Source organism: Tribolium castaneum, chromosome 10 (genome assembly GCF_031307605.1).
Source record: "Tribolium castaneum strain GA2 chromosome 10, icTriCast1.1, whole genome shotgun sequence".
Taxonomy (NCBI): Eukaryota; Metazoa; Arthropoda; class Insecta; order Coleoptera; family Tenebrionidae; genus Tribolium; species Tribolium castaneum.
Window position 1 is genome coordinate 7,319,628 of NC_087403.1, and position 24,221 is coordinate 7,343,848.

Genomic DNA, 24,221 nt, shown 5'->3' on the forward strand with positions numbered 1-24,221 from the left:
CAGAAATGATGTATACAACTCGAATACCATAAAACGTTTGTTTTCACAAACACACATACTTAAGGAGAGAACAGCATTTCTATAAAAGCGGCTCCAAACCCTCCATCTTTTATCGCACAATTATTTAAATAATTCACGCACGAACAAGTTTTTTACTCTTATTCAATGTTCGCCCGTTATTGTGATGAAATTTTTCTGATTAGATTTCACGCACGCACACTCACCTATCTATAATTTATTTCAGAGAAGAATTTCAACAATTTATTTGTCGCCTATTTAGTGTCCATTGTATGAAACGAAGAACCTTCTACCTGCTACCATAAAAAGGCCCAAAGCTTTACGATGCATAATCCTCCCAATAAACATCAATATTTGACACAAGATAATGGCCTTTATTTATTGTTAAGTGACTCAAAAACCGTTCGCTTCACCAAAACAGGACGCAATAACATAAACCGGAAGCATTTTTGACACTCATTTTCCACCATCTGGTCGGATAAAATAATCCAGAAATTTTAATAGATTCGAACTCCTACATTCTTCGATTTTACAGTAACTTTCAAATTTCAGGTTTGTCTTGCAATCCATGTAGACCTACATGATCAGTTGATCACTGGAGAATGTAGGTAATGGATGAGTCAGACCATGTACAGGTGGTTTTGCTCAGAATTAAATACACAGAAAACATGCGGTTTTTCCTGCACCAAATACTTCGACCAAATAGGTAAGGTAACGATATTTCTCTGCGGCCACTCCCAATGCGAAGAAACCAAAAACTTTTTCAAAACTAATTATAATTCCAAGCCTTCAATTATCTGACTGGCTGGTAATTAAAGATATTGCGAGAAGAGTGCTTTAACAAGTTGTAGGTGTTCTCTTACAACAGAACGTTCACTTTTGTTCGATCTGTCAAAACAAGATAATTAAAAAATCAACAAAAGTGCGAAAGTTACGTTACAAAATATGAATGATGTCATTAATTAAATTACTACACTATACACCGGTACTAGACAATGAAAAAAAAATAAAGGTCATGTCGGGTTCAACCCTCTGGTCACCCCAAATAAATATATAAATAAATACGATCGAAACTGCGGTTGTAAAAGGTTTTAGAAGAGCATGTAACTTTATATTAGTCATAACTTGAACCCGTATGAATGACATGTGTGTGAACACATAAATATTATTACGAATAATACTCACACGATTATTTACATCACTTCGAATTACTCGAAATAAATTGGTATAGGCTCTACAATAAAATTAAATGGCAGAAAGTGTACGATAAAGAAACCAGGCAATTTAGTGAAGTAGTTATATAAATTTTCTAAACGTTTAGTATGATTATGTCGTAATTATATTTTACAGCTGGATAATTAATGCGAGTCTAACATTTCTTGTTACTAAGACACTTGTAGATAAACCCATTTCATTTTTTTGACAAAGAGCAATGCCTGCTGCAGTTATTAATTTCTTAATTATTCTCAGTAATTTAAGAGGGGTGCTCCCATCAAAAACAATTTCTTTATTCGGACGATACTGCGTAAATTCTGTTAATTTCTAATTTATAAATACAAGTTCAAATGCGCTATCAATGAACAGAAAAGTTTATTGACAGGGATAAAGATAACGGTAACAAAAATAGTAACAGTTTTGTACGGATATGAGTACAATGTCATTCAGAAAAAAGGAGAATCATGTAGTCTAAAGTATTTTTTTCCATTGAAGATCAATAGTTTGAGCTATATTTAAAATTATCGCAACGTTGGAAGTATATTTAAACTTTTCGCAACTGCAATAAAATTAATCGGGGACTCGGGAAATAAGAACATTTATTTAATAAATATTTCTTTATTTTCGTTTATCTCACTTGTAAATGCTACAATATTACTCAGTGTTAATGATTCTGGACACACGATTTTCTCGAGAAAAAAAATAAGAAAAGGCACGTGTATACGTAAGCCGATCATTATGCCCGGATCTTAACCAAATTATCTTGTAGATTTTTTTGGTTCTCGAGTCGAATAACGAATAACTTATCCGGAATTTATACGTATGTAAATATATAGCCACTCTATAGGGGTTTAAGGGCGACTTTTTTTCCTTTCTGCCAATACAACGTTGGTTATTTTTATAATAGAATTAAAATCCACTGCTTCGAACTTTTAATCTAATTTAATTTTTTCTTTTGTGTGGAATTACTCAGCATAAACAGCTAATCAGTTGAATTTTTTTCGTAGCGTTTTTTATTTTCCAGGTCACTAAAAAATTCTCCTTTGATAAAATACTAACAAGAGCACTTTTTAAATGAATGTTTTTGTCAGATATCAACGTTGTGGAGGCAACTGGTTAAAAAAATACATATATTTTTCTGAATATTTATTTTGATAAGAGGTGTATAATAAACGCTGTATAAAAATAATATAAAAATCATTTATTGTCGTTAACAGAGTGCTTACTACGAAAAATAAAAAAAATGTATAAAAAATCTCAAGACACCTTTTAGGGCCACAGTAATTCGATATTTGGAGATTGCATTTCCTCAAAAACCTGGTACTGGGAGTACACCACCAACCAACAGTAACCCTGAAAAAAATCAATCAAAGATGTGTAACTCTTAGAAATGTATTTTTTACATTGTAAGTCATCCAGGACCAAATTACAAATGTATGTAAAACAGTTTCAAGCTGCAAAAAAAAATTTTTGTTTACATTTAAATACAGAAAAGCAGTTTTTTCTTACATAAATGTAATAGCCGCCCAGCAACCATAGCCCAAAAACTAACTGGAATAAAACAACGATTCCAAATTCAATTAACCAGGGTAGCATCATACCACGGTTCATCTTATGTAAACCAACAACCAAAAGGATAGTTGAGATTATAAGTGATGAGAAGAAAATCATGGAACATGTTCCAACAACTTGCATTGCTAGTAATAAAATATTTAATAAATACAAGTGAATAAATGGATAAAAAAATTATTTGGAGCCATTTATGAAGTCCGCCATTTTTCAAACGTCCACGACTTAACCTCAATTATGGCTTCAAATTAATTGAAGTAATTTAACGAATTTACTTACAGTAACGAATATCTGCTTCAAACAGTGGATTATATAATTGTGTGGAGTCGCCCCCCGACATGTCAAAAACAATAAAAGTCATAACAACAATACTCATTGCAACTGTGTAAAAGGCAATAACTTTGCAACTTGTCTTCAAATCGTTGGTCCAAATACATGGGGACCAACACGAAGTTAATATCACCATTTTGCCGATATGTTTTTATACAAATTTGGACGAAATCACTTCACAGGTGTTATGCAGCAGTGCTGTGTTTTAATGGCATTAAATGTGGAATTATCAAAGGTTCAGTGTACAGGTCGCCATGAATTTATCCTACAAATTCTGTAATAGAGGAATATGCGAATTTTGATTAAAAAAGACTTACATTTCGTGCATGTCACACCCAATTTAAATTAACACAACACAAACACTCCACTCGAGCATCAAACGTAAACATATTAAACCACTCCCACTGTAACTGACTATGCACTGCTGCCACCTTTGTGGCATTGTGGGAAACCCACAAGCAGAAAAAACGAAAAAGCAAAATAAACGTTTCGAGACAAATTTTTACTCATTTTACTCAATATTGTGAGTAACTAAGTACAACTGTAAAATAAGAGTAATTCATGTTTTGTCTTAATCGAAAATGAAGAAGGTGAGTTTCAAAAATGGCTGCCCAGGAAACGCACGCAATTCGAAAAAAAAAGTAGATTCCGTGCATTCTTCATTGTTTTGTAGTAGTTATGTAAAAAAGCAGTTAACACCTTTTTACTCTTTCATTACTTAAATACTACTTAATTATGAATTTTTATAAGTAATTATGGTTTGTACTGTATTTATTTATTATTCAGCGGACCTAAGTGAAACCGGCGATAGCCAACATTATTAGGTCAGGTCAGAAAAAAATCTCTGTTTTATTCATAAAATGATGTTTATTAATTTTTCCATTGATAAAGCATACGTTAATCGTTTCCGCATTTAAAAAAAGGTTCTTGTGTCGCAGTATATAAATCACGGTTTGTCTAGACCAGTGGTTCTTAATCTTTATTTATTTTATTAATATTTATGTCGCTTTATTTATTTAACGCGTTTTTCCACATCTTATTCCAAATACAGAGGAATCCAGTTATAACAAACCCGCGCTTATAACAAACTTCCGGATATGAATGATAAATTTATTTTTTATGACAAGACTTGTTTTTCTGTAGCTGTTATCGGGTATAACGAACTGATTTTGATACATTTTCTGAGCTTGAGAAATTTTTGCCAATTCTGGCGTTGCTGACCTAGAAATTTTAACTATATCGGGTAATTTTATTATTTATTTCAACTGGAAGGGAAAAGACATGAAATATCTACACGAGAATAAAAACATTGATGGAAAATTCCCGTAATTAGCATCGACCACAGTGTACCCTTTTACAAAGATAAAATTAATTTGTTAAATGTCAGACACACAAAAAATAAATTGCGGTCAATATTCAAACATACGTTGTTGAAAATTTAATTAAATGTCGGTTTTAGAAGATTAAACCAAACTAATTAACGTAATTGCTTGAGGGTTTTTTTTGTTGAACACAAAGGGAAAAATGAAATGACTGGGAGATGAAAAACTCATCTTTCTTTGTTAATCATTGAATAGAATGGGAAGAAAGGGTCATATTGATCGGGGGTGAGTTTATATGTTTAAAAAGGATGTGTCCATTGGGCTTCTATCCACCACAGTGATGAATGATGAATTATAAAACGTCATGCCCTTCTAGGAAAGAGAGTCACGTTAAATGTGATATAGAGGCATTAGTGGAGCAAGTAGTTGATATTAGGTATATATTGATTGAATCAACAGCTGGTGGGTGTGTGCGCGCGAAGGAAAATCGGATTGGTGTGGAACCGTTACGCAGGTACGTACCGGTTTCCCAGTATAAAATAATACTAGGCAACGAGGAGGGTGCTATTGTAAGCTGTGTCTTCTCCGTCCCCAGTAGTTGAGCACCAGCCATGGTTAGGGTGGCGTTCTCGCCGCACCCCTTACTGCTGGTCACATTAGTGGTGGCTGTATGTGCGTCGTTTCCTTATGCCGTTATGGCAATAGACCTTAGTAGACTTTATGGACATATCAGTTCTAAACGCAATGGTAAGTTCTTTTCAGAAAGAGTCGCACTTAACCGATCAATAATGTCATCGCTATGCACTTATTATTTTTCTGGTGATTTTAGGAGACGCATGCCACCCTTATGAGCCTTTCAAGTGTCCTGGGGACGGAAACTGTATATCAATCCAGTATCTTTGCGACGGAGCTCCTGATTGTCCCGATGGATACGACGAGGATTCCCGCTTATGTACAGCTGCAAAACGGCCACCAGTTGAAGAAACTGGAAGTTTTCTAAAATCGTTATTAGCAAGTCACGGACCAAACTACTTGGAAAAGTTATTTGGGAATAAAGCACGCGATGCATTGAAACCTCTTGGGGGAGTTGATAAAGTTGCGATTGCGTTATCAGGTGAGTCTTAGGCTTTTTTGGGTTTTTGGAACATGTCTTTTTATTTTTGATAGAGTCACAAACGATTGAGGATTTTGGAGCAGCACTTCATTTAATGCGATCTGATTTAGAACATTTACGTTCAGTATTTATGGCTGTTGAAAATGGAGATTTGGGGATGCTGAAGTCGCTCGGGATCAAGGATTCGGAACTAGGGGACGTAAAGTTTTTCTTGGAGAAGTTGGTGAATACTGGCTTTTTAGACTGAACTATACCAGACCCTGCTGCTGTCTTCTTTGCCCACCCCCAACCACACTTGCCTTTAAGCAAGTCCTTTTATTCTTACCTTCCTTACTAAATCTGTCTGTCTATCTTCGTAAGCAGCAGAGTCCGCAAATCCGTCCCCACCAGCCCCCTTCTTCAAAAATCCCCCTCAACTGTCTCAGAGGGAAGATAATCACAAAAGCAACGGCCAAGCAACCAGACTTATGAATACATATCAAGCACCAAGGTATACTTTGGATACATCACATCACATATCATTAGTTTTTAAACTAGGGAATATATCTTAGATTTAAATAATATAAAAGGTGTGATCACAAACTACAACGTATAGTTTCTTACAATGTTTCAATCTCTCTGGATGTTTTTAATCAATTTAATGCACAAAACGCAAGTCGACACTTGCGTTGAGTGATATACTTGATCGTTCAAACTGTATAGGTAATAATTGTGATCACTTTAAGATAATAAAAATGACTCCCAATACAATTAGTGTGGCACTAATCAAGTACATCGCGAGGTGTATGAAAAAAATACCGGCCGGTCCGGCAGCCCCTCAAATCAATGCTCTCGTCAATGCTAGGACCAATGCAAAGGTCTTCTCCGAACCTCTTTGTCGTACATGGTGCAGGACGACACTGCAGATTCCCTTTGCATTGTTTATATCAGCGATTTTTAGATAATGTTGTGTGTGAAATTATGGCAATCTGCGTGGAATTCCAACTGGCGCCAGGTTTTGCGCGTTTAAAGGGCCTGACGCGCCCCCTGCCGCCAACTGGAAGTCCATTTTGCCATTGCAAATTATGCAAATATTGTGATTTCTCTGTACATATCATTAGTAAGTGGCGAAAGACGCACCTTTAAGCTGAGATAACGACCTGACATTTGCCAACTACACGCTATAGGTACGTCTTTTGACTTAAACGTCCGCACAATCACATCTGCACGAGATATTAAGATATATTTTTTCGACTGGTAGTGAAGATGTTTGTGTTCTGTGTGCGCCGAATTCTCTATCGAAGGTTATCTGGATTGAAATATTTTACATAAAAGGCTGGTTCATTATGTATACATATCAAATGTTTTTTAATAAATAAATATATATATTATATATACATATAATCATGACACAATTAAGTTGTGAGGTAGAATTTCTAATTAAATAAATATATTATCAAATAAATCTAGTTTTATTAATCGGCTTGTGCAACATTCACCTTTCAGTCGCTTCCAAACTCCGATCGATAATGTTAATGACATTGTAAATTGTGCTTTTGTTACACGGATGTTGAAAATAGCGATGCCTATGTTTAGGTGTAAATCGTAAAGCAAAGGAAAATTGCTCATATTTCACTCGTTTTATGTTCAATTTTCACCCGAAACCCGTTGTTAACTCCCACTTGCTATATAAACTTGATTCCAATTTTCCGCTGTATCCGATTTATAACTTTGTAATCTTAGCAAGAAAATCGTTATTTTCGAGAAAAAGGGTAGCGAAAAAAGCACCGAATTATGTAAAAATGATGTTTATTACCACTTATGTAAGCACGCAAGTTGTAATAGTTCTTGCAAAGTAAACTTAGAATTAACTTAAGCATATCCAAATATTGGAAGCCACACTTTCTTTATTAATTTTCAGAACATTTATCATTAGAAAAATAACAAAAATAGAATGGTTACAAACATGTAAAACTTTTCATGATTGCTTATATTTCCCACAGTGCAAATAGTGCTCCTACCCACATAAATACATAAATTCTTGTTGGCAACGACGTAACATTAATAAATAACAAAAAATAAAAAAATGATCTTTTACGGCAAAAATTGGAAAAAGAAATTCATAAAAATGTATAAATTTTACAAAAAATACTTAAATTGATTCTGTTGGGCTTTGGAATTCAGAAAGCGCATGTATAGGATTCTGCACCTTCTTTTGCGACCCTTTACGGACTTTAGCCCGAACTTCTTCAGGCTTTTCAGGTCTTACTAGCGGTTTCTTTTCCGGTGCTTTCATCTTCCAGACGACAATTGGCGACTAAATACAACATTTCAATACAAATAACCCTTAACCAAAAATACGTACCGAAATGGTCCCTTGCCGCGGATATTTGGTGGATGCTACATATGACGCCTTTACAGTCAATACTACAGCATTCATGAGATTCTTTGCAGCTTGAATGAGCGAAGTGGCGCTGTCAAGCCCTGAAACGATCAATTCTCCACTTATATTCTGAACATCAGCCTTAACTTTCGACGTAATGTTCATTTGGTGGCAATATAAAGCAATACGTTGCAAATAGGCCAAAAGATCTTTCTTGGTAGAACTCTCCGGACATTGCTCGGCAATTTGACGTGTCAATTTGTCCAATTTTGTTCCGGCTTCTGAAATTTTTTTCGCCGCGTTTATGACGTCCATTGTAGTTTTCAGAGGTCCACGTCCACTAAACTAAACCATCAGAAAAAAAACAAGTTGCCGTGATTTAACATACCGTGTAAAATCCGTCATCTCCATCATAATCATGCACATATGTTTAGCCAAAACGATAATATCATTACCGGTATCGTCCCACTTGGCGACTTCTCTGTCAAATTTGAGTTTTTCGCTACGGAAATATTCTACCTGTTGGAGGATTTTTTGTTTGTCCTCCTCAGGCATTTTCCCCATAGCTTCCTATAAAAAAGAGATAAATTGTGGTTGTAAAATGTTACTTAACCTACTCTAGCCGTGGTAATACCACTGATGTCAGGATATTCATCCACACCATGTTCGCCAGTGTGAGCACTCGCTACAAAAAGATAAAAATGAATTCTTTAAAATAATAAAAAAAACTATAACGTACATTTGCTACGGGTTTCTAATGTATAATTTTCATCCAATTCTACATCTTCGGGGTCCAAATCTTCATCAGCCTATAACAAATTGTAACAAGTCTTGATAACACGTTTTTTGTTTTCATCTTACTCTATTCATCAGGACGGCTCTTCTAATTTCACGCACTCCATCGTACACCAATCGTGATGCGTCAATAAAATCATTCTCGTCAACCTCTTTGGTGGGAACGCTAGACAAAGCTTGAACGGCAACTTGGACCCTTTGACTAAATTTGGGCATCACTTGATCGTTTAATACTTTAACGGCTTCCAAAACGCGCTTAGTGTAAATACAAGGTTCATAATTATCCATTTCAGCAGTGACAACATTACAGACACGATTTGAGCGCCCTCTAATACCTCCTGCAGTTCTGTCCAAGGTATCGGCATCGCCTTCTTGCAACGCCAACACACACTTATTTACATCTTCTAGAATATGATTTTCCGATACAGCCAAAAAGTCATCAATTGTTGTAATATCGTCAACTGCTTCAGTCAAAATCCGGACTTGATTCTCCCATGATTGTTTAAAAGCGTCCATGTTTTCTTGAGCAACTTTGCTACGTGGTCGCGCTGCTAGAATCCTAGCAGCGTTGATTACTTCCGGACAGAGGTTGTCAATCTGTGCCGCTGCGTAGCGAACCATTTTGACACCGTCCTCGTTATTTGACATACTGCACACCAAGTTGGCAACTTCGACGAGCTTATTCGAGTGTTCAGTGAACATAACGGCAAACTCCTCGACTTCCTTCTCGTTACCATTTTGAGCGGCTTTGATCAAAACCAAGAGAGGAACGTTTGTTTCGAGAAAACTGTCAGAAACGTGGTCGACGACAGCTTTGCGCAACTGCCGTCTCAGATCGCGAGTTTTGCGGCCCATATTGTCGATGGCTCGATTCAAACTTTCGCTCTTTTCCTTATTGCCGATGTTTGACATGTACTCAGAAAGCAAGTCCTGAAGTGCTTGACGGACAGCATTACATTCGGCAACTATGCGTTCCCTTCTTTCGTCTCGGGTGCAGCTGGAGTCGGCCATAAGAGCTGCACCACTAATGATACTCTCCAAACGTTCCTCCAGAGACGGTCTCGTGTGAACCTCGTTGTAAGCCAACGGCTCCATAACCATATGATCGTCAAAGTCATCCAGAGCTGCAGCTAATTCTCCAGGACCATCGTATGGGCCTGTAGCCGGCTGCGGTGTCCTTCCTTGAGCGACGTCATTGATCGTATTAACAGCTTCACAAACTTGCTTCAGCACATAATCACGGTTAGCTTTCGCAGCTGCCAACTCCGGATGACGGACGTAGACTTTTGAAGCTGTCAGTAACATAGTGGAATGTTTCTTAAGTACAGCACGAGCAGCAGCTAAATCATCTCTCAGCTGAGGATCCTTCAACTCCTGTTGGCGCTTAGCTGCCTGATTCATCAGTTCGTTGGCATTCTGGCCAAAGGCCTTGATATTATCTAAAAGTTCGCCTTGACTTGACGCATTTTTCAGTTTTTCGATATCGTTCTCGACGACGTGAAGCGATTTGAGCAAGAGATGAACATCGACCATGTCAGCCAAAATCAAAAGACGGGTTACAGCGGAAAGAAGATTTCGTGCAGCACGCACCATATTGCCCCGTTTCAGGGAGGAACAAGGGTCTTCAGAGAATTCACGAGCGGCGATACTCATCGCGTTACCGGTTTTGCGAACTTCCTCAACAGCAGAGAGCATTTCTTGGGTTATGTCGGGGTTTTCGTAAGCGATTTGTTCGCCTTTTTCGATAAAATTCTCCGTGGCCTTCTCCACGGTGCTGACAAGAGCGTTAGCTCTCTTCGACTTGCCCTTTTTCTTTTTGCTGGGGCCTTTGGTATTTACAAGAGTCGTGACTTGTAAAACCAAAGGCTCCAATGTCTTTTCAACTGACATTGTCCTTATTTCTAAATTCTTCGGGTCCCACTTTAACCCAAAATGATCATTCATTATGCCAGATCTACAACCACAGAAAAAAAAAGTTCCAAAAAAACTAGATTAAAGTTAAAACGGTTTTAATAAATTTTTACTCTTGGTTTTAGTGTTTTTTTTTTAATATTGAGACACCTATGTAGCGTAGCGAATTATAAATTTTAAATAAAGTCACATTTTTTATTTTCATTAATATTTAAAAGCAATCGAGAAATCGAGAGAAATTATTAAAAACAGATGAGTAATGAGATTTATGTCTTAATTGCTTATCCAATTCCTTTTGTTAAGTTTATTAGGTGTTCTCTGTTTACGCTTTGCTATAAAATAATACCACTTGAAAAAATTTAAAATTACCTACCTATTTTTCCCAAGATTCTTCCCTCCTATCACACACAGAGATTTTACTTTAAGTAAAAATTCCAGACACTCAACTGCAATAAACTGTGACGATGAATCACCACTGAACAGTCATTAGTTCATGACTGAAAAAATTACATACCTCTACCTCACTCCAGAGTAGCCATACTAACAAAACATCAAATTGAACCACTCCCACTACTTGTAATGTCACTTTTCTTATCAATACTCAACTTTATCTTATCAAATGACAACCTTACTGTACATCCAAAATAATTGAATAAGACTTTTTGTTAATCATAAACCAAACAACGGAAAAAAGGACTTTTGTGTATAAATTATTTCTAACTAGCGTCAGTGTAAAGTTGGCACAAGAACGAAACTACCAACGGGGAAGAAGAAAATTCTCCAGAGCGAACCTTGAAAACTGGCGCCCTTTTAAAAGAATTTTTATTGTTGTATATAATGTAATAGATTGAATAATGTGGATTTTTAAAATTAGATTAATATGGTTAAGCAAAAACTGGCAAACACCTTCTGAAGAAGAAGAAAAAACTTCTAATCAAAACGACTATACAGTTCACTCAATATACAATTTTAGGAACAAATATTTGTAGATAAGTTAAATAGTGAATTTGCATGCTCTTGCCATAAAAAACGTGCTTATTTTTCTTACAAACGTGTTCGACATACCTGATCTGTTTTGTTTATTTTTCATTAATCATTAGTTGATTACAAACCCACAACAGGGTGATAAGTACATAGGTAGTAAGATAAATGTGTTAAAAATAAAATTTAATATTATTTTAGACTTACAAAATAAAATATGACGGCCTTTTGTAGACGCATCTTCAATACATTTAAAATAAGTTCATTTATAAAATCGTTTTGAATGAAAATTCGATAAAAATAATAAAAATAAATAAATAATAAAATAATTTCAGAGGGCTTGGTAGTGGCTTGGTTGTCATTATCATTATCATTGTCAATTTCGAACCGATATGTCATTTTGACAAAAGACGCATCTGTCAGTAGTGTCAATGGAAAAGTCTGGTATAAATCGGTATCGGAAATAAGGCCATTTGTATGCGTTTGTGTTTGAAATCCAAATTTTTAGAAAGGGAATTTCTCGTTAGTTTTTATATTTTGTGGCCTAAGGCTTGGAGGCAGGCCAGGTCAGTCGGCCATATCTGGCGCTGCTGGTGTTGGCTGCTCCGAGATCGACTGTATACCACGGACCACGGTAGTATCATGCGATAAATTTTAACAATTGTGTGGTGCAGCCGCTGATAAGAGTGTAGGGACATGTCTGTTTAATAAACAGGGGTGAAGGTGCAAGTTTGGGGTAATTTAACCGGAATTTGAGGCCATTTAAAAACTGCAGCAATATGTGTCGCTTGAAGAAGACTCATAAATGCATAATATAATATGAGAAAAAAAATTAGGTTAAAATACGCCAATTAATAATAGCGTTAAACAATATTGGACTGTACATAGGTATGTAAATGTCTTTATTTATTACAAGTTGGAGTACCTTCAGAAAATGCTTAACCGTTGCTATTATATTATCAAGTGGTATTAAAAAATAGTGCAAACCATAGAAAATGGCTAGTACATTTGATCATGAAGATAAGGACAGGTATGTTTTTATCGTATTAACGTTAGAAATTTAAAGGTGGTTGTTTTTAGCTGGTACTTTGGTCCAATTAGCAGGAAAGAAGCTACCGATTTGCTCATGGCAGAACGGGGAGGTGGTGTTTTCTTAGTGCGTGATAGTGCTACTTGTGTTGGAGACTTTGTATTGTGTGTAAAGTACAGTATATTTCACTTGTTGTTCAACAAATGATCTTACCTTGGAATCATTACAGGGAAGACAGTAAAGTGAGCCATTACATAATTAATAAAATGCAAGAATCGCAACAAATTAAGTATAGGATTGGAGATCAAATTTTTGCAGATTTACCAAGCTTGCTTTCATTCTATAAGCTTCATTATTTAGATACAACACCACTTATTAGACCTGCTTCTAAAAAAGTAGAGAAAGTTATTGCTAAATTTGATTTTGAGGGTCAGGTCTGTCTCATTGTCTTATAATTTATTCAAGTCATGCGTTTTATTGTAATCATATTACAGGATCCTGATGATCTAGTCTTTAGAAAAGGAGAGATCCTTACAATTGTCGCAAAAGATGAAGAGCAGTGGTGGACTGCCGTTAATAGTGCTGGACAAAGAGGATCTATACCTGTTCCATATGTACAAAAGGTATCAACGCCTTAAAAATATTTTGTTGTATATTATTTCTCCCAATTTATTTAGTATGAAGAAGGACAAGCTCCTACTGAAATTCCGAGGCCTGGTTCAGGGGGTAGTGTAACAAGTTCGACACAACAACAAGCCGAAACTGCCATGAAACGAAGTCAGATGCAAGTAAGCAACATGTTCATGTTTGAAAACAATGGGAAAAATAATATTTTATTTCAGCGAAAACTTCCAGCGAAAGCACGAGTGAAACAAGTACGTGTCCCAAACGCTTACGATAAAACCGCTTTAAAACTGGAAATCGGGGATATTATCACTGTTACTAAGACTAACATAAATGGACAGTGGGAAGGGGAGTTAAATGGAAAAACTGGCTATTTTCCTTTTACACATGTAGAATTTTTAGATAATGATAATGAAATTTAGTGTTTTTTATTGATTATATTATTGTATAAATGCTCCATTCTGCTGTATATTTATTAAATTTATTTGGCACTAACATACAATGTTTATCCTGATTACAAGCTATTTGCGTTGTTAATATCGAATTGTATTTTTATTAATTACATATCAATATTTACATAAATGGAATTTATTAACCGTGCTTTAATTGTACAACAAAAGGAACCATCCCTGCATCGGAATATTTAAATCTCCCGCTCACTGAAAGAGCCCGCCTTTATGCAACATGTTAGTTCCCTCCCGCTTTCAAGGTCATTGCTCTAAAACCCATACATAAAAACAGTAGTAACTGATTACCTTATGTTCTGTACGAAATATTGAATAAAACATCATTATGAAAGATACTGGCCGTAAACGTTATTTTAAAATTAGATTTAATTGTATTTTTCCACAAAAAAATGGGGAGTTTATGTGCATCATGTTGTTGGTTGATTGAATTTTCTGCATTACCGACAGGGCGATTACACTAACACTAAACTAGTGAAATGTGTGATGCGTTGATTGTAGATTATCCTATCTTTAAAATGTAAATAATAAATAAAAAAACAAAATGGGCCGTTCAAAATTTCCCGGAAAACCATCGAAACATGTTAATAGGAAAAGAATTAATGTTCTTCCACCCACCTCGGAGGGAATTATTGAATCTAGCAGGTCTATGACAGTTGAAACTGTTGCAGAAAACAAACAGGTAAACATAAACAGTTTTGAGCAATAATAACAAACCTAAACTAGATTTGATTGATTTACGATAAATAATTATTCTGTTTGTTAATTCTAGGCCGAAAATGATGTAGAAGAAAGCAGTGAAAGTGTAAATTTAAACAATACTATAAATACAAAAGTGTCATTGAGAAGAAGACTGAACCGAAAAATGCAAAGTTCGAAAGCATTGATGAGCAATAATTCGTCTAAACGTGGTCTAATATCAAAACTCTGTAATAAAAATAGTGTTTCCTGCAAACTCTCGGTTAAAAGCAAATTAAATTGCAAAGCATCAAGGAATCGCAAATCAGTGCATGCATACTCTCCAATAAAAAATTTCCGCCAGTGTCGAAGTGGAATAACAAAAGAAAGTAATAATCTCGTTGGAAAATTCGTATTACCCACAAGAAGTGTCCATTCATCGCGTGTGATAAAACCAAACAAAAGATTCATAAACGTGGATTTGAGTGACACATTAACCCTAAAAAAGCGCGTCATAAACAAAAGACATTGTATAAAACAAAGCGAAAATCCGTCGAAAACCAACAAAAGTGACAGTGCATCAGAATCGCCAACAAAAACATTCTCAAACGGGCGCGTCGTTCTCCGTCAAGCCCGCTTGAAGCTCCACAATCAAACCCCCAAAGGCTCTGAAGGTCCGTTTTCCAGCAATGCAACAAACGGCTCCCCGCCAGGGACAGTGACTTGTGGTGTCTGTGGTGCCGTCCGTTTCTACCGATTCGTGAAGCAAGCGCGTAAATTTAACATCTACAGCTGCGAATCATGCCGCAAATTTATCTCAAAAATGATAAAACGGCAGTCTTGCGGCAAGAACCTAAGTAGTGCCACTCTGGTCTGCCACAAGGGACAAGGAATGTGTCACGTACCCCCCATAGTGCGCAGTCAACAAATGAAACTTATACGGTGCGCCTACAAGTCCCGATGCCCTGCCTGTTGGCTGAAAATGTGCCTTCGCTCCTTCCAAATGCCCCAATCTTTGAAAAACAGTCTAATCCAACTACTTCCAATGAACATGCAAGGCTCTGACGTTATGTTCAACAACTCGCTGCCCTTGTTATGGCAGGTCAGCGTTCAGAATATTAACAAACCTGAACAGAACAAAACGGTAAATCAGCGACCTGTCAGGTTTAAAAACACTAAGCCTGTCACACAACCTACTCTCGCACCTCCAACGTCTGATATTAAGAGGCAAAAAATTGATTTGAAAGGCCCGCGAGTGAAACACGTTTGTCGCAGTGCTTCTATAGTCTTGGGCCAGCCCCTGGCCATGTTTCCGAGTGAAACCGAGAAAAAGAGAACTGAGGAATGCCCGAAAAAAGCACAAAAGACGAGTTCAACGCATGCTGAAAACGTTGAAACGCCGCCACAAGTCAAGTCTTTAAAAGATGTAGAATGCAGCGAAAATGAATCCGATAATGATAAATCAATAAAGGTGCCATTAGTACTAAATGAAAATTTAATTTCTCAAATTAAGAGGGACAGGAGCCATAGAGTGCCTTTTTCATCCGTATCTTCGTCTTCGTCACTTCCGTCTTTCCCTTCACTTTCATCGTCATCGTTTACGTCTTTGAGTGAAGTGAGTAAACAAAAAGCACTTTTTTCTCTTTAATAACATCTCTCAATTCTAGAGCAAATCCGACTTTGAGAAGAAACCCAATCTACAAGAAGTCCAAAATATGATCTCAATTAATTATTGGGATCATTACGACTTGGATGACGTCAAGCAAAATGGATTTTGTCTCATTGCCTCTCAACAATTTCCAATGCCTGCTATTTGTTTTCTTTGTGGCAGTGCGGGACGCGAAGCACTTTTACATTGTTCTCTCTGTTGTGAGCCATATCACCCCTTTTGTCTTGAAAGAAGTCCTCCATTTAGTAGCACCAGCAATAATAACAGACAAAATGTGTGGCTCTGTCCGAGATGTACCACTTGCAACGCTTGTAATCGAGCAGACAGGCAAAAAATCCATTGTCAGAAGTGTTCCAAAGCTTATCATTCGGAATGTCTAAAGACAGACTGGACCGGCAAAGGTAAACCCACGGTGAGTATCATTTTCTGCATACGACAATCTCTTGTATGTTTTCAAATTCTGTGTTTTGAATTTAACCACAAACTTTTTTGCAAACGTTTCACTGAATGAAAATTGATGCTACCACCGGTCTAACTTTAGGTCGAAATTAAAGGTTTAAAAAAATAACGAATCACTAGTTCGCAAGACTTATTTTATCAAAATATAAATATGTATAATTCACCTGGATGAACTTAAAATATACCGGGTTCGTCAAGTTTTACACTCAGGCACTTTTCACCTCTTTGTAATTTATCTAAAATTCTAAAAAAAATCGTATGTGATTTTATTGTATAGAAGAACGATTTGACCAATTTTTAAAATGATTACTTGTATGGTGTGTTTTTTCACTTTCGCTTAGTTAACTATAGTCTAATGTCAACGTTCTTTGGTCCATAGGTGTATTTTGAGGTAGTGCATCGAAGTGCCTAATTAAATTTTTGAGAAAATGTGTCGTTGATTTTTAATTTCTGTTTTGATATTGGGGCAGTTTTTTTCCTATGAATTTTGGTAAAATTGTAAATCACTTCCACAAAAGGTCTCCATCAGGATGGTGGTTTTAAAAAATTTATTACATTTGTCGTAAAATTGGCACGCGATCATTGTTGGGTCTGAAGGTTAAGGCGGCTGGTAAGAATTTTTCAGGCCCGGATTACCATTTATTTTATCTGTTTACTCTAAATGGAATGTTAATCTTTAAATCTTAAGGCAAGGGTTCATGCGAATTGTAAACGAAGAATTTGTTTGTGCTTAGACCAAAATAGTCATCAATTTGAACATCTGATGTAATTTTTTAATAAAAACATTTTTAACACGTTAGTGTGCTTGTTCCGGTCCTGGCTTTAAAACCGCCCGATGGGACCGTGCCGCTAGTTGTAAAATTTCTGCAGTCATTACTGTTATTGGGGTAGGTAGTGGATCCTTTTGTAGCGAAAATTTATTACTACTCAATATTGTCCTTCATAAATTATACTGAAATTTCCGATGAATAATATCAAAATGGCTTTTAATCCAATTCGAACGATTTTTTTCAAGTCAAATTTTTGCAGAATAATTTTATTTCGTATTTCCGATCCATCCATGTAAAAAACAGCTGATGTGATTTTTTGGTCAAATGGTTTTTTTCGTTTTTATTGTACAAATGAATCATTAGAAAAAAATATATTTTTTCCTAGCGAGATTGGATATCAGTGCAGTGAAATATACTTATTTCATTTTTTTTTCTCTCTTCTAAGAGGTGTAAAGTGCCTGAGTGTAAAACTTGACGAACCCGATATTGAATAATTAACTTCGTAGTATACGCTTGTTCGAAATCAATCACTTTGTGGGCAACGGAGACTTAAAGCTTTTTGTTTTATTGTACTTTTACTTTACAATTGAAGAATTCAACCCGAATTGTTGCGTAAACACATGATCAACTTTTTGTAATTAAATGTAATCGCTGTTTTTCTCCTCAACAAGTAGTGTAGTTGCCAACTTGTGGTTAAGTTTAATGCTGTGAATTGTAAAGCCATAAGTAGGAACTGTAATATCGTTGCTAAAAATCGCAATGTTTTAGATTTGTTCGAAATGTCTAAGTTGTAAAGACTGCGGAGATTTAAACACTACAATTTTTTTTGGGAATTCACCATTATGTGTAACCTGCTTTAAACTTCGGAGGAAAGGGTCATGTCCTGTTTGTTTGATACCATTTAGAGAAATCGATACAAACGAAAAGGTGCTATTCTCATTCTTTGTTAATTTTTTGTAAACGAGGTGAATTTTTAGATGATGGAATGCACAAAATGTAAAAAGTGGATTCACGCGGATTGTGAGGATTTATCAGAAGAGTATTATCACATCTTAAGTTATCTCCCCGAGTCTGTTAAATACTTGTGTTGTGCGTGTTCAAAACAATCGCCGCCTTTTTGGCGTAAATCAATAGAGTCCGAACTAAAATATAATTTCAATCGAGTGTTACGGTTACTAAGTAAAAACAAAACAGCTAAAAATATGTTAAAGTTAAGTCTTTTAAATAATTACGTTACGTTGACAAGAACTACCGGTAAGAAAAGTGATTGTGAGAATGACGGCGATGACAATCAGGAGAATTTAGCTACATATTTTAATAGTTTTAATAAGAATAGTGACAATGAGGCACCCTTGAAGAGTTTCAGTGATTTTAAAATCGCCCAAACAAGGACATTAACTGTGTTAGATATTAAACGTAAAGCGAACTCGAATGAATATAGTTCAGTGAAAGACTTTCATAAAGAAATGGAAGAAGGGTTAGCTCAGACACAATCGGATGAGTTGCTAAATATCTATCGAATAATTCTTAAATCAGTATTCCCTTGGTTTGATATTTCTCAGGAAGACTCGAAATGGAATAATACGAAACAACGATTTTTATGTAATAATAACATTGATGAAGACATTTGTGGTCAAATCGAATGCGTGTCAATAGACTCGAGATATTGTTCGTTCTGTAAAAGTATAGGTGATGGTCTAAGCCATCTTGAATCTCGATTACTTTACTGCGGGCAAAATGAATGGGTACACATAAACTGTGCTTTATGGTCTTCTGAAGTCTACGAAGAAATCGATGGTTCCCTCCAAAACGTCCACAGTGCACTTTCAAGAGGTCGTCTAATGCGTTGCTCCTACTGTAAACAAAAAGGAGCAACGGTTGGTTGTTGTTTCAAGAACTGTTGCGAGATTTATCACTTCATTTGCGCGAGAACTGCGAAATGTCATTTTATGCACGACAAGACTGTATTTTGTTGTAGTCACGAAGTACCGAAGACTAGTAGTGTTATAGTCACACCTCATGAGTTTAATATTCGTAGATCTGTTTTTGTGGAATTGGCTGATTACAAAAAGGAGCAATATTCACAAATTGAAAAAGTTAACGTAGTGGTTGGGTCACTCTGTGTTACAAATCTTGGAAAAATAAATCCAGTTATGTCTGACACTGTTGAGGCTATCATTCCGGTCGGTTATAATTGTTCTAGGCTCTTTTGGTCAACTGTAGAGCCTTGGAAATTAGTTTCGTATAAAATATCAACTTCGATTTTAAACGCTCATGTTAATAATCTCCACGTTGATAAGAGTTTCACCGTTGATCATTCCCTTCCAAAGTCAGTGGTTGAACGTAAATTGAAGGAAATCCTCCTTTGGCATAAGGATATAGATAAGAAAAAGCTGGATGTTATTGAGTTTGACGATGAGGAGGAACCTCAAAACGGGGCAGATCTTTTGTCACCCGAAATCACAGATGCAATTTTTGAGGAACTCCCCCACGAGCTGCTTGATGGTATTTCGGTGCAAGACATTTTTCCGAAACTCATGTCTTACGAGGATTTTATTAGTATGGATTCAAAATCGGAAACGACCAACTCCGACAATAACGGTAATACTGAATTGAAGAAATCAGACCAGGAAGTTGAAAATGTGGAAGAGTTTGACGACAAGGAGTTTAAATCGAACAAGAACCCACAAAAAACGTGTAGTCTGACTCTCAGTTGCAAACTGGATAACAGCTTTTCTCCAGTCATTAAGAAACGGAAAATAACTCCGCGTGAAAATAACTTATTTTTTCAATTGCTGCAAGTCGATGGTAACTTTGATGACAGCTCGAGTGATTGTGGGTCACCAGTAGGGGTTAATAGTGTAAACATATGGGACTCGGATGTGTCTGAAGAACCGGTCACGTGTGAACGTTGCCAATGTACTTACCGGACACAGGCGAGCTACAAACGACACTTGGACGCATGCGAAGTTATTTGTACAAGCGAAAGCGATTCGGAATTGAATCAAGATCAAGATGCGAATCTTGAAACAACTCAAATTCACATCAACGAAACAGCAGTCAACACCGAAATTCCACAGCCTGTTCTCATCACGTCATACGAATCTTATCAAAACGAAATTCATACCTCTGTTTTAAATACTCAAACTTTCGTAGCGTCGAAATCAAATGCAGAAGTGATTACTGTTCCTCAAAATCCGGAGATAATTATTCCTCAGACCGAACAACCAATAACCGAACCGATAGTTAGTAGTGAAGTGTTCACAGTATCGCAATCGACTGTCTCAGTAAATGAACAAACCTCGCAACCGTTCTGTCTAAACCCGACTGTCTCTCTTTGTGTTAATCCACCTCTAACGTTACAACCAAACGCAACTATTTCGGTTAATCCGACACAGTCGGTTAATCCGATTATAAACCAAACTATCGCTATTAACCAAGTGACTCAACCAGCGACTGTACAACCTCATCAGTTGGAGTTTCAACAGCCAGGAGTTACAATCCAATCCATGCCGTACTCCACTAATGTAGCTCCTCTCATTAATGTAACACCCCAGAATCAGATTACCCTCACCGATAAGTTATTGAATAATTCAAGTATTATAAATTCGATGATTAATGTACCTGGAAATCGATGTGTTATGCCGTCGAAAAGCCCAACAAAGGTTTTTAAAGGAAGACGATCGATTGCTGCCAAAAGAGGCCACGAGGAGGAAACAATTGTGATACCAGCAAGTTCGACTCCTGTGATTGTTCAACACTTGCCATCTAGTAATTTTATTCCGACTTTTGTTGACACCTTCCAGCAACAATCAGGACAAAATGTACAATACGTTACAACGATTGCACCTCAAATCAACTCAACGATCAACCCACAACCGCTGATGCAGTTACAGGCTGACAGTAATTTGATAAGTTTGTTGCCTGGCATTCAACCGACGATGATCATTCAACAGCCACGAGTTTTGGAAAATCAATTGATTGTGGACGGGAATGGCTCATTGAGTTGGACACCACCACAAGTACAACCGGTCTATTACGGTTTTGAGACGATAGTACAGAACACTGTAATGCAGTCTCAACAGTTTTTACCAACAACAGTACCAGGAGTCTTAACTGCTAACAGCAGTTATTCTACAACGACACAAGTATTCCAAACTAGTAAATTAGAACCAGTATTAGATATGGGGACGAATAGCTTTGTCCTTCTAAATACAGGACAATTGGTCAATTCGCAGTCACTCGAAGTACCTCAGAATTCACTAACGAATGTTTTACAACAAACAGAAATCAATCAGTGTAAATACTCAACACCTTCATTTCAAAAACCGAATAGTCAACCAATTAGTGTCACTAATACAAACAGTATAACACTACCTACGGCACCCTTTGTCCCAGAACAAGGGATACCAACTAATATTGTTACGCCAACACCTAAACCGGTACCAACCACTCAGAGTCGGCCAATGAGTCGCGTCCTACCTATGCAGACGAAAGAACCAAACAAAGTTAAAACACCAACAGAAAAAGTTGAAGCAATTAGAAAAGAAATTAAAATCCTGGAGAAGGCCGTAGAACCAGTAGTCGATTTTGATAAAAAGAACCCTATTGAGAGTACCGACAAAAAACTCATCGAAACTCAATTAGAAAATGATATAAATGAAGCCAAGAAAGACTCTCCTTTGAAACTCGTATTCCAAAAACAGACCCAAGACGGTTCGTACAAAGTCAGTAACAACGTCGAGGAACCTCTTATACCTGCAATGACTAACCAAATCAGCCCCAAAGTAGCCAGCAACTTCAAATCCACTGAACCCTCGTATAAACTAAACAATTTCAACAATCGCAACTCTCCAGTACAAATAGCACCTTTAAAACCGATTAAGTCGAACTTCAACCCCCCAAAACCACTCCACATTCTGTCACTGAGTGACAAACAAAACCGGCCTGAAAAAATCGAGAAGAGGCTTGCCATCGAACCTCCAAAGCACTTCCCGCTCGAGAAAAAGGAGAATGAGAACGTCCCGTCCATACTTTACACAATTGAGACACAGGATGGCTTCCGGTACTCATCAACGTCCATTGCGGACTTGTGGACCAAAGTTTTCGAAGCTGTGCAAAACGCACGGGCGGCTCACAACATGCCGCTTTTGCCCTCAGACTCGACAAATATTGTAAACAGTTTGCAAATTCTCGGCTTGAAGACTTCCGGACTTAAGTATCTCATTGAGCAATTGCCAGGTGCCACCAAGTGCTCGAAGTATAGGCCAATGTTCAATTTCCCATCAAAGTGTATAGAAATCGAGGACGAGCTTGTCGGGCATACAAACGGAAGTGCGAGGTGTGCGCCACACATCAAAAGAAATGAACCCTACGATATGTTCGGGTGGTTAGCGTCGAAACACCGGAAACCTGAACATAGTCTATTCTGTTCAGATTTAGTGCCAAGGTAAAGGAAATATGCTTGTATTGTTTTTGCTTATGTGTGTTTACAGAAGGGGCTCTGTAAATAATTTACCAATGGCCATGCGATTCCGACAATTGAAACTTACTAGTAAATATTCAGTAGGAGTATACCGTTCAAAAATCCACCGACGAGGCTTATTCTGTTTGAGAGATTTTGAAGCAGGAGAAATGGTTATAGAATATTCAGGAGAAGTAAGCTTCAAAAATAAAAATCTACCAAACTTAAAGCTCTCTCTCTCTCTCTCTTTCAGGTTATTAGATCAGTTTTGACTGATAAAAGAGAAAAGTATTATAATTCGAAAGGAATTGGTTGTTACATGTTTCGAATTGACGATAACTTGGTTGTTGATGCAACCATGACCGGAAATGCGGCCAGGTTTATAAATCATTCTTGTGATGTAAGCTATTGTTCAACGGGGAGAAATATGATTAATTTGTTTATTTTTAGCCGAATTGTTATTCGAAAGTCGTTGAAATTTTGGGTCACAAGCACATCATCATTTTTGCTTTAAGAAGAATCATTTGTGGAGAAGAATTAACATACGATTACAAATTTCCCATCGAGGAAGATAAAATTCCATGCACTTGTGGAACACGACGTTGTAGGAAATTTCTCAACTGATATTTAATTTGAATTTCTGTTTGTCAGTATTTAAACCTTACTTTATTCGAGTGAGCTCAAACAAATTGAACAAAGGAAATGATTTTTTATACTTTTAATTTTATGTATGTAATGTATATTTTTTTTGTAATTATGGTTGTATATAATTGAAACTTATGTAATCTACTTCCACGGTAGCACCTATTTGCCATTTTAAAGTTATTACATTCTTAAAGTAATATTGTAAGTTTCGTCAGTATTTTTTTCAAATTTATGTATATATTTGGCTGTGAGATTTTATGCATTTGTGCCATTGGCTGCATAGGTGCTATATATAGTTATAAATTTTGATAAAAGTGAATATGTGATATGTTTCATAGTCCAGTGTAATTATCTAGTTATACAAGCGAAAAATTACTTTTATTTAGAGTAATAATACTGGTATCAAGACAAAACAACGTGTCGTGTTGTGGAAATACAATTCAGAATCTTTTACGTACATTATTATTTATTGTTTTACTATGAATTAAACGGCCGTGCATCAAATGCAACCAACAGTTCGAATTATATTGAATCATTTATAAAATGAGCAGATTCCCACGATTGATATTTGTATACTTCACTGTATATCTAACATCACCCGACAGGCTTCAAATTTTAATTGAAATTTCTCTATTTTATGTAAGATTTTTGTATATTTACGAATGTATTTTGTATATATTTTTTTATGAACGATTGTTTTATTTATAGGGTACCTATTGGCATAAACGACTTCTAAACTGCAAATCTCACTCAAATTCAAACATCTTAAATCTCAAATGTGTGTGTGTATACAATAACGAA

General features: G+C 36.4%; 5 protein-coding genes across 5 annotated transcripts; 3 read left to right on the forward strand and 2 right to left on the reverse strand.

The window, feature by feature from the left end:
* Positions 1-2,413: 2,413 nt before the first annotated feature.
* pasi1 (pasiflora 1) lies at positions 2,414-3,597 on the reverse strand. The gene is made up of 5 exons (XM_964934.4): positions 3,450-3,597; positions 3,082-3,397; positions 2,743-2,930; positions 2,637-2,687; positions 2,414-2,586 (listed from the first exon to the last, which is right to left on the reverse strand). Exons 2-5 carry the CDS (start codon positions 3,266-3,268, stop codon positions 2,503-2,505), a joined length of 510 nt encoding a protein of 169 aa, XP_970027.1. The 5' UTR covers positions 3,269-3,397; positions 3,450-3,597; the 3' UTR covers positions 2,414-2,502.
* Positions 3,598-4,951: 1,354 nt separating this feature from the next.
* LOC658640 (uncharacterized protein) lies at positions 4,952-7,012 on the forward strand. Its single transcript, XM_008202478.3, has 3 exons — positions 4,952-5,201; positions 5,284-5,568; positions 5,622-7,012. Exons 1-3 carry the CDS (start codon positions 5,066-5,068, stop codon positions 5,813-5,815), a joined length of 615 nt encoding a protein of 204 aa, XP_008200700.1. The 5' UTR covers positions 4,952-5,065; the 3' UTR covers positions 5,816-7,012.
* Positions 7,013-7,339: 327 nt separating this feature from the next.
* On the reverse strand, positions 7,340-11,409 carry alpha-Cat (alpha Catenin). Its single transcript, XM_965066.3, has 8 exons — positions 11,151-11,409; positions 11,010-11,082; positions 8,792-10,679; positions 8,670-8,739; positions 8,548-8,615; positions 8,319-8,500; positions 7,913-8,270; positions 7,340-7,864 (listed from the first exon to the last, which is right to left on the reverse strand). Exons 3-8 carry the CDS (start codon positions 10,667-10,669, stop codon positions 7,700-7,702), a joined length of 2,721 nt encoding a protein of 906 aa, XP_970159.1. The 5' UTR covers positions 10,670-10,679; positions 11,010-11,082; positions 11,151-11,409; the 3' UTR covers positions 7,340-7,699.
* Positions 11,410-11,959: 550 nt separating this feature from the next.
* Crk (Crk oncogene) lies at positions 11,960-13,862 on the forward strand. Its single transcript, XM_008202481.3, has 7 exons — positions 11,960-12,071; positions 12,126-12,647; positions 12,698-12,820; positions 12,877-13,081; positions 13,142-13,270; positions 13,325-13,435; positions 13,490-13,862. Exons 2-7 carry the CDS (start codon positions 12,613-12,615, stop codon positions 13,691-13,693), a joined length of 807 nt encoding a protein of 268 aa, XP_008200703.1. The 5' UTR covers positions 11,960-12,071; positions 12,126-12,612; the 3' UTR covers positions 13,694-13,862.
* Positions 13,863-14,171: 309 nt separating this feature from the next.
* trx (trithorax) lies at positions 14,172-24,110 on the forward strand. The gene is made up of 8 exons (XM_008202486.3): positions 14,172-14,417; positions 14,508-16,028; positions 16,081-16,494; positions 18,080-18,238; positions 18,289-22,760; positions 22,807-22,969; positions 23,029-23,175; positions 23,226-24,110. Exons 1-8 carry the CDS (start codon positions 14,280-14,282, stop codon positions 23,397-23,399), a joined length of 7,188 nt encoding a protein of 2,395 aa, XP_008200708.2. The 5' UTR covers positions 14,172-14,279; the 3' UTR covers positions 23,400-24,110.
* The last annotated feature ends 111 nt before the right edge of the window (positions 24,111-24,221 follow it).

What these genes read in the sequence shown, in the direction of transcription:
- trx (XM_008202486.3), top strand. Translation starts at nt 14,280, where the DNA reads ATGGGCCGTTCAAAATTTCCCGGAAAACCATCGAAACATGTTAATAGG. An exon ending in CTGTTGCAGAAAACAAACAG is followed by an intron (nt 14,418 to 14,507) that starts GTAAACATAAAC and finishes TGTTAATTCTAG; the next exon opens with GCCGAAAATGATGTAGAAGA. An exon ending in TGTTCAGATTTAGTGCCAAG is followed by an intron (nt 22,761 to 22,806) that starts GTAAAGGAAATA and finishes GTGTGTTTACAG; the next exon opens with AAGGGGCTCTGTAAATAATT.
- alpha-Cat (XM_965066.3), bottom strand. Translation starts at nt 10,669, where the DNA reads ATGAATGATCATTTTGGGTTAAAGTGGGACCCGAAGAATTTAGAAATA. An exon ending in ATTAGAAACCCGTAGCAAAT is followed by an intron (nt 8,616 to 8,669) that starts GTACGTTATAGT and finishes ATCTTTTTGTAG; the next exon opens with CGAGTGCTCACACTGGCGAA. An exon ending in CGCGGCAAGGGACCATTTCG is followed by an intron (nt 7,865 to 7,912) that starts GTACGTATTTTT and finishes TGTTGTATTTAG; the next exon opens with TCGCCAATTGTCGTCTGGAA.
- pasi1 (XM_964934.4), bottom strand. Translation starts at nt 3,268, where the DNA reads ATGGTGATATTAACTTCGTGTTGGTCCCCATGTATTTGGACCAACGAT. An exon ending in TGAAGCAGATATTCGTTACT is followed by an intron (nt 2,931 to 3,081) that starts GTAAGTAAATTC and finishes TTTTATTACTAG; the next exon opens with CAATGCAAGTTGTTGGAACA. An exon ending in TGGGCGGCTATTACATTTAT is followed by an intron (nt 2,688 to 2,742) that starts GTAAGAAAAAAC and finishes TTTTTTTTGCAG; the next exon opens with CTTGAAACTGTTTTACATAC.
- LOC658640 (XM_008202478.3), top strand. Translation starts at nt 5,066, where the DNA reads ATGGTTAGGGTGGCGTTCTCGCCGCACCCCTTACTGCTGGTCACATTA. An exon ending in TATCAGTTCTAAACGCAATG is followed by an intron (nt 5,202 to 5,283) that starts GTAAGTTCTTTT and finishes TGGTGATTTTAG; the next exon opens with GAGACGCATGCCACCCTTAT. An exon ending in AGTTGCGATTGCGTTATCAG is followed by an intron (nt 5,569 to 5,621) that starts GTGAGTCTTAGG and finishes TATTTTTGATAG; the next exon opens with AGTCACAAACGATTGAGGAT.
- Crk (XM_008202481.3), top strand. Translation starts at nt 12,613, where the DNA reads ATGGCTAGTACATTTGATCATGAAGATAAGGACAG. An exon ending in GACTTTGTATTGTGTGTAAA is followed by an intron (nt 12,821 to 12,876) that starts GTACAGTATATT and finishes GAATCATTACAG; the next exon opens with GGAAGACAGTAAAGTGAGCC. An exon ending in TGAAACGAAGTCAGATGCAA is followed by an intron (nt 13,436 to 13,489) that starts GTAAGCAACATG and finishes ATTTTATTTCAG; the next exon opens with CGAAAACTTCCAGCGAAAGC.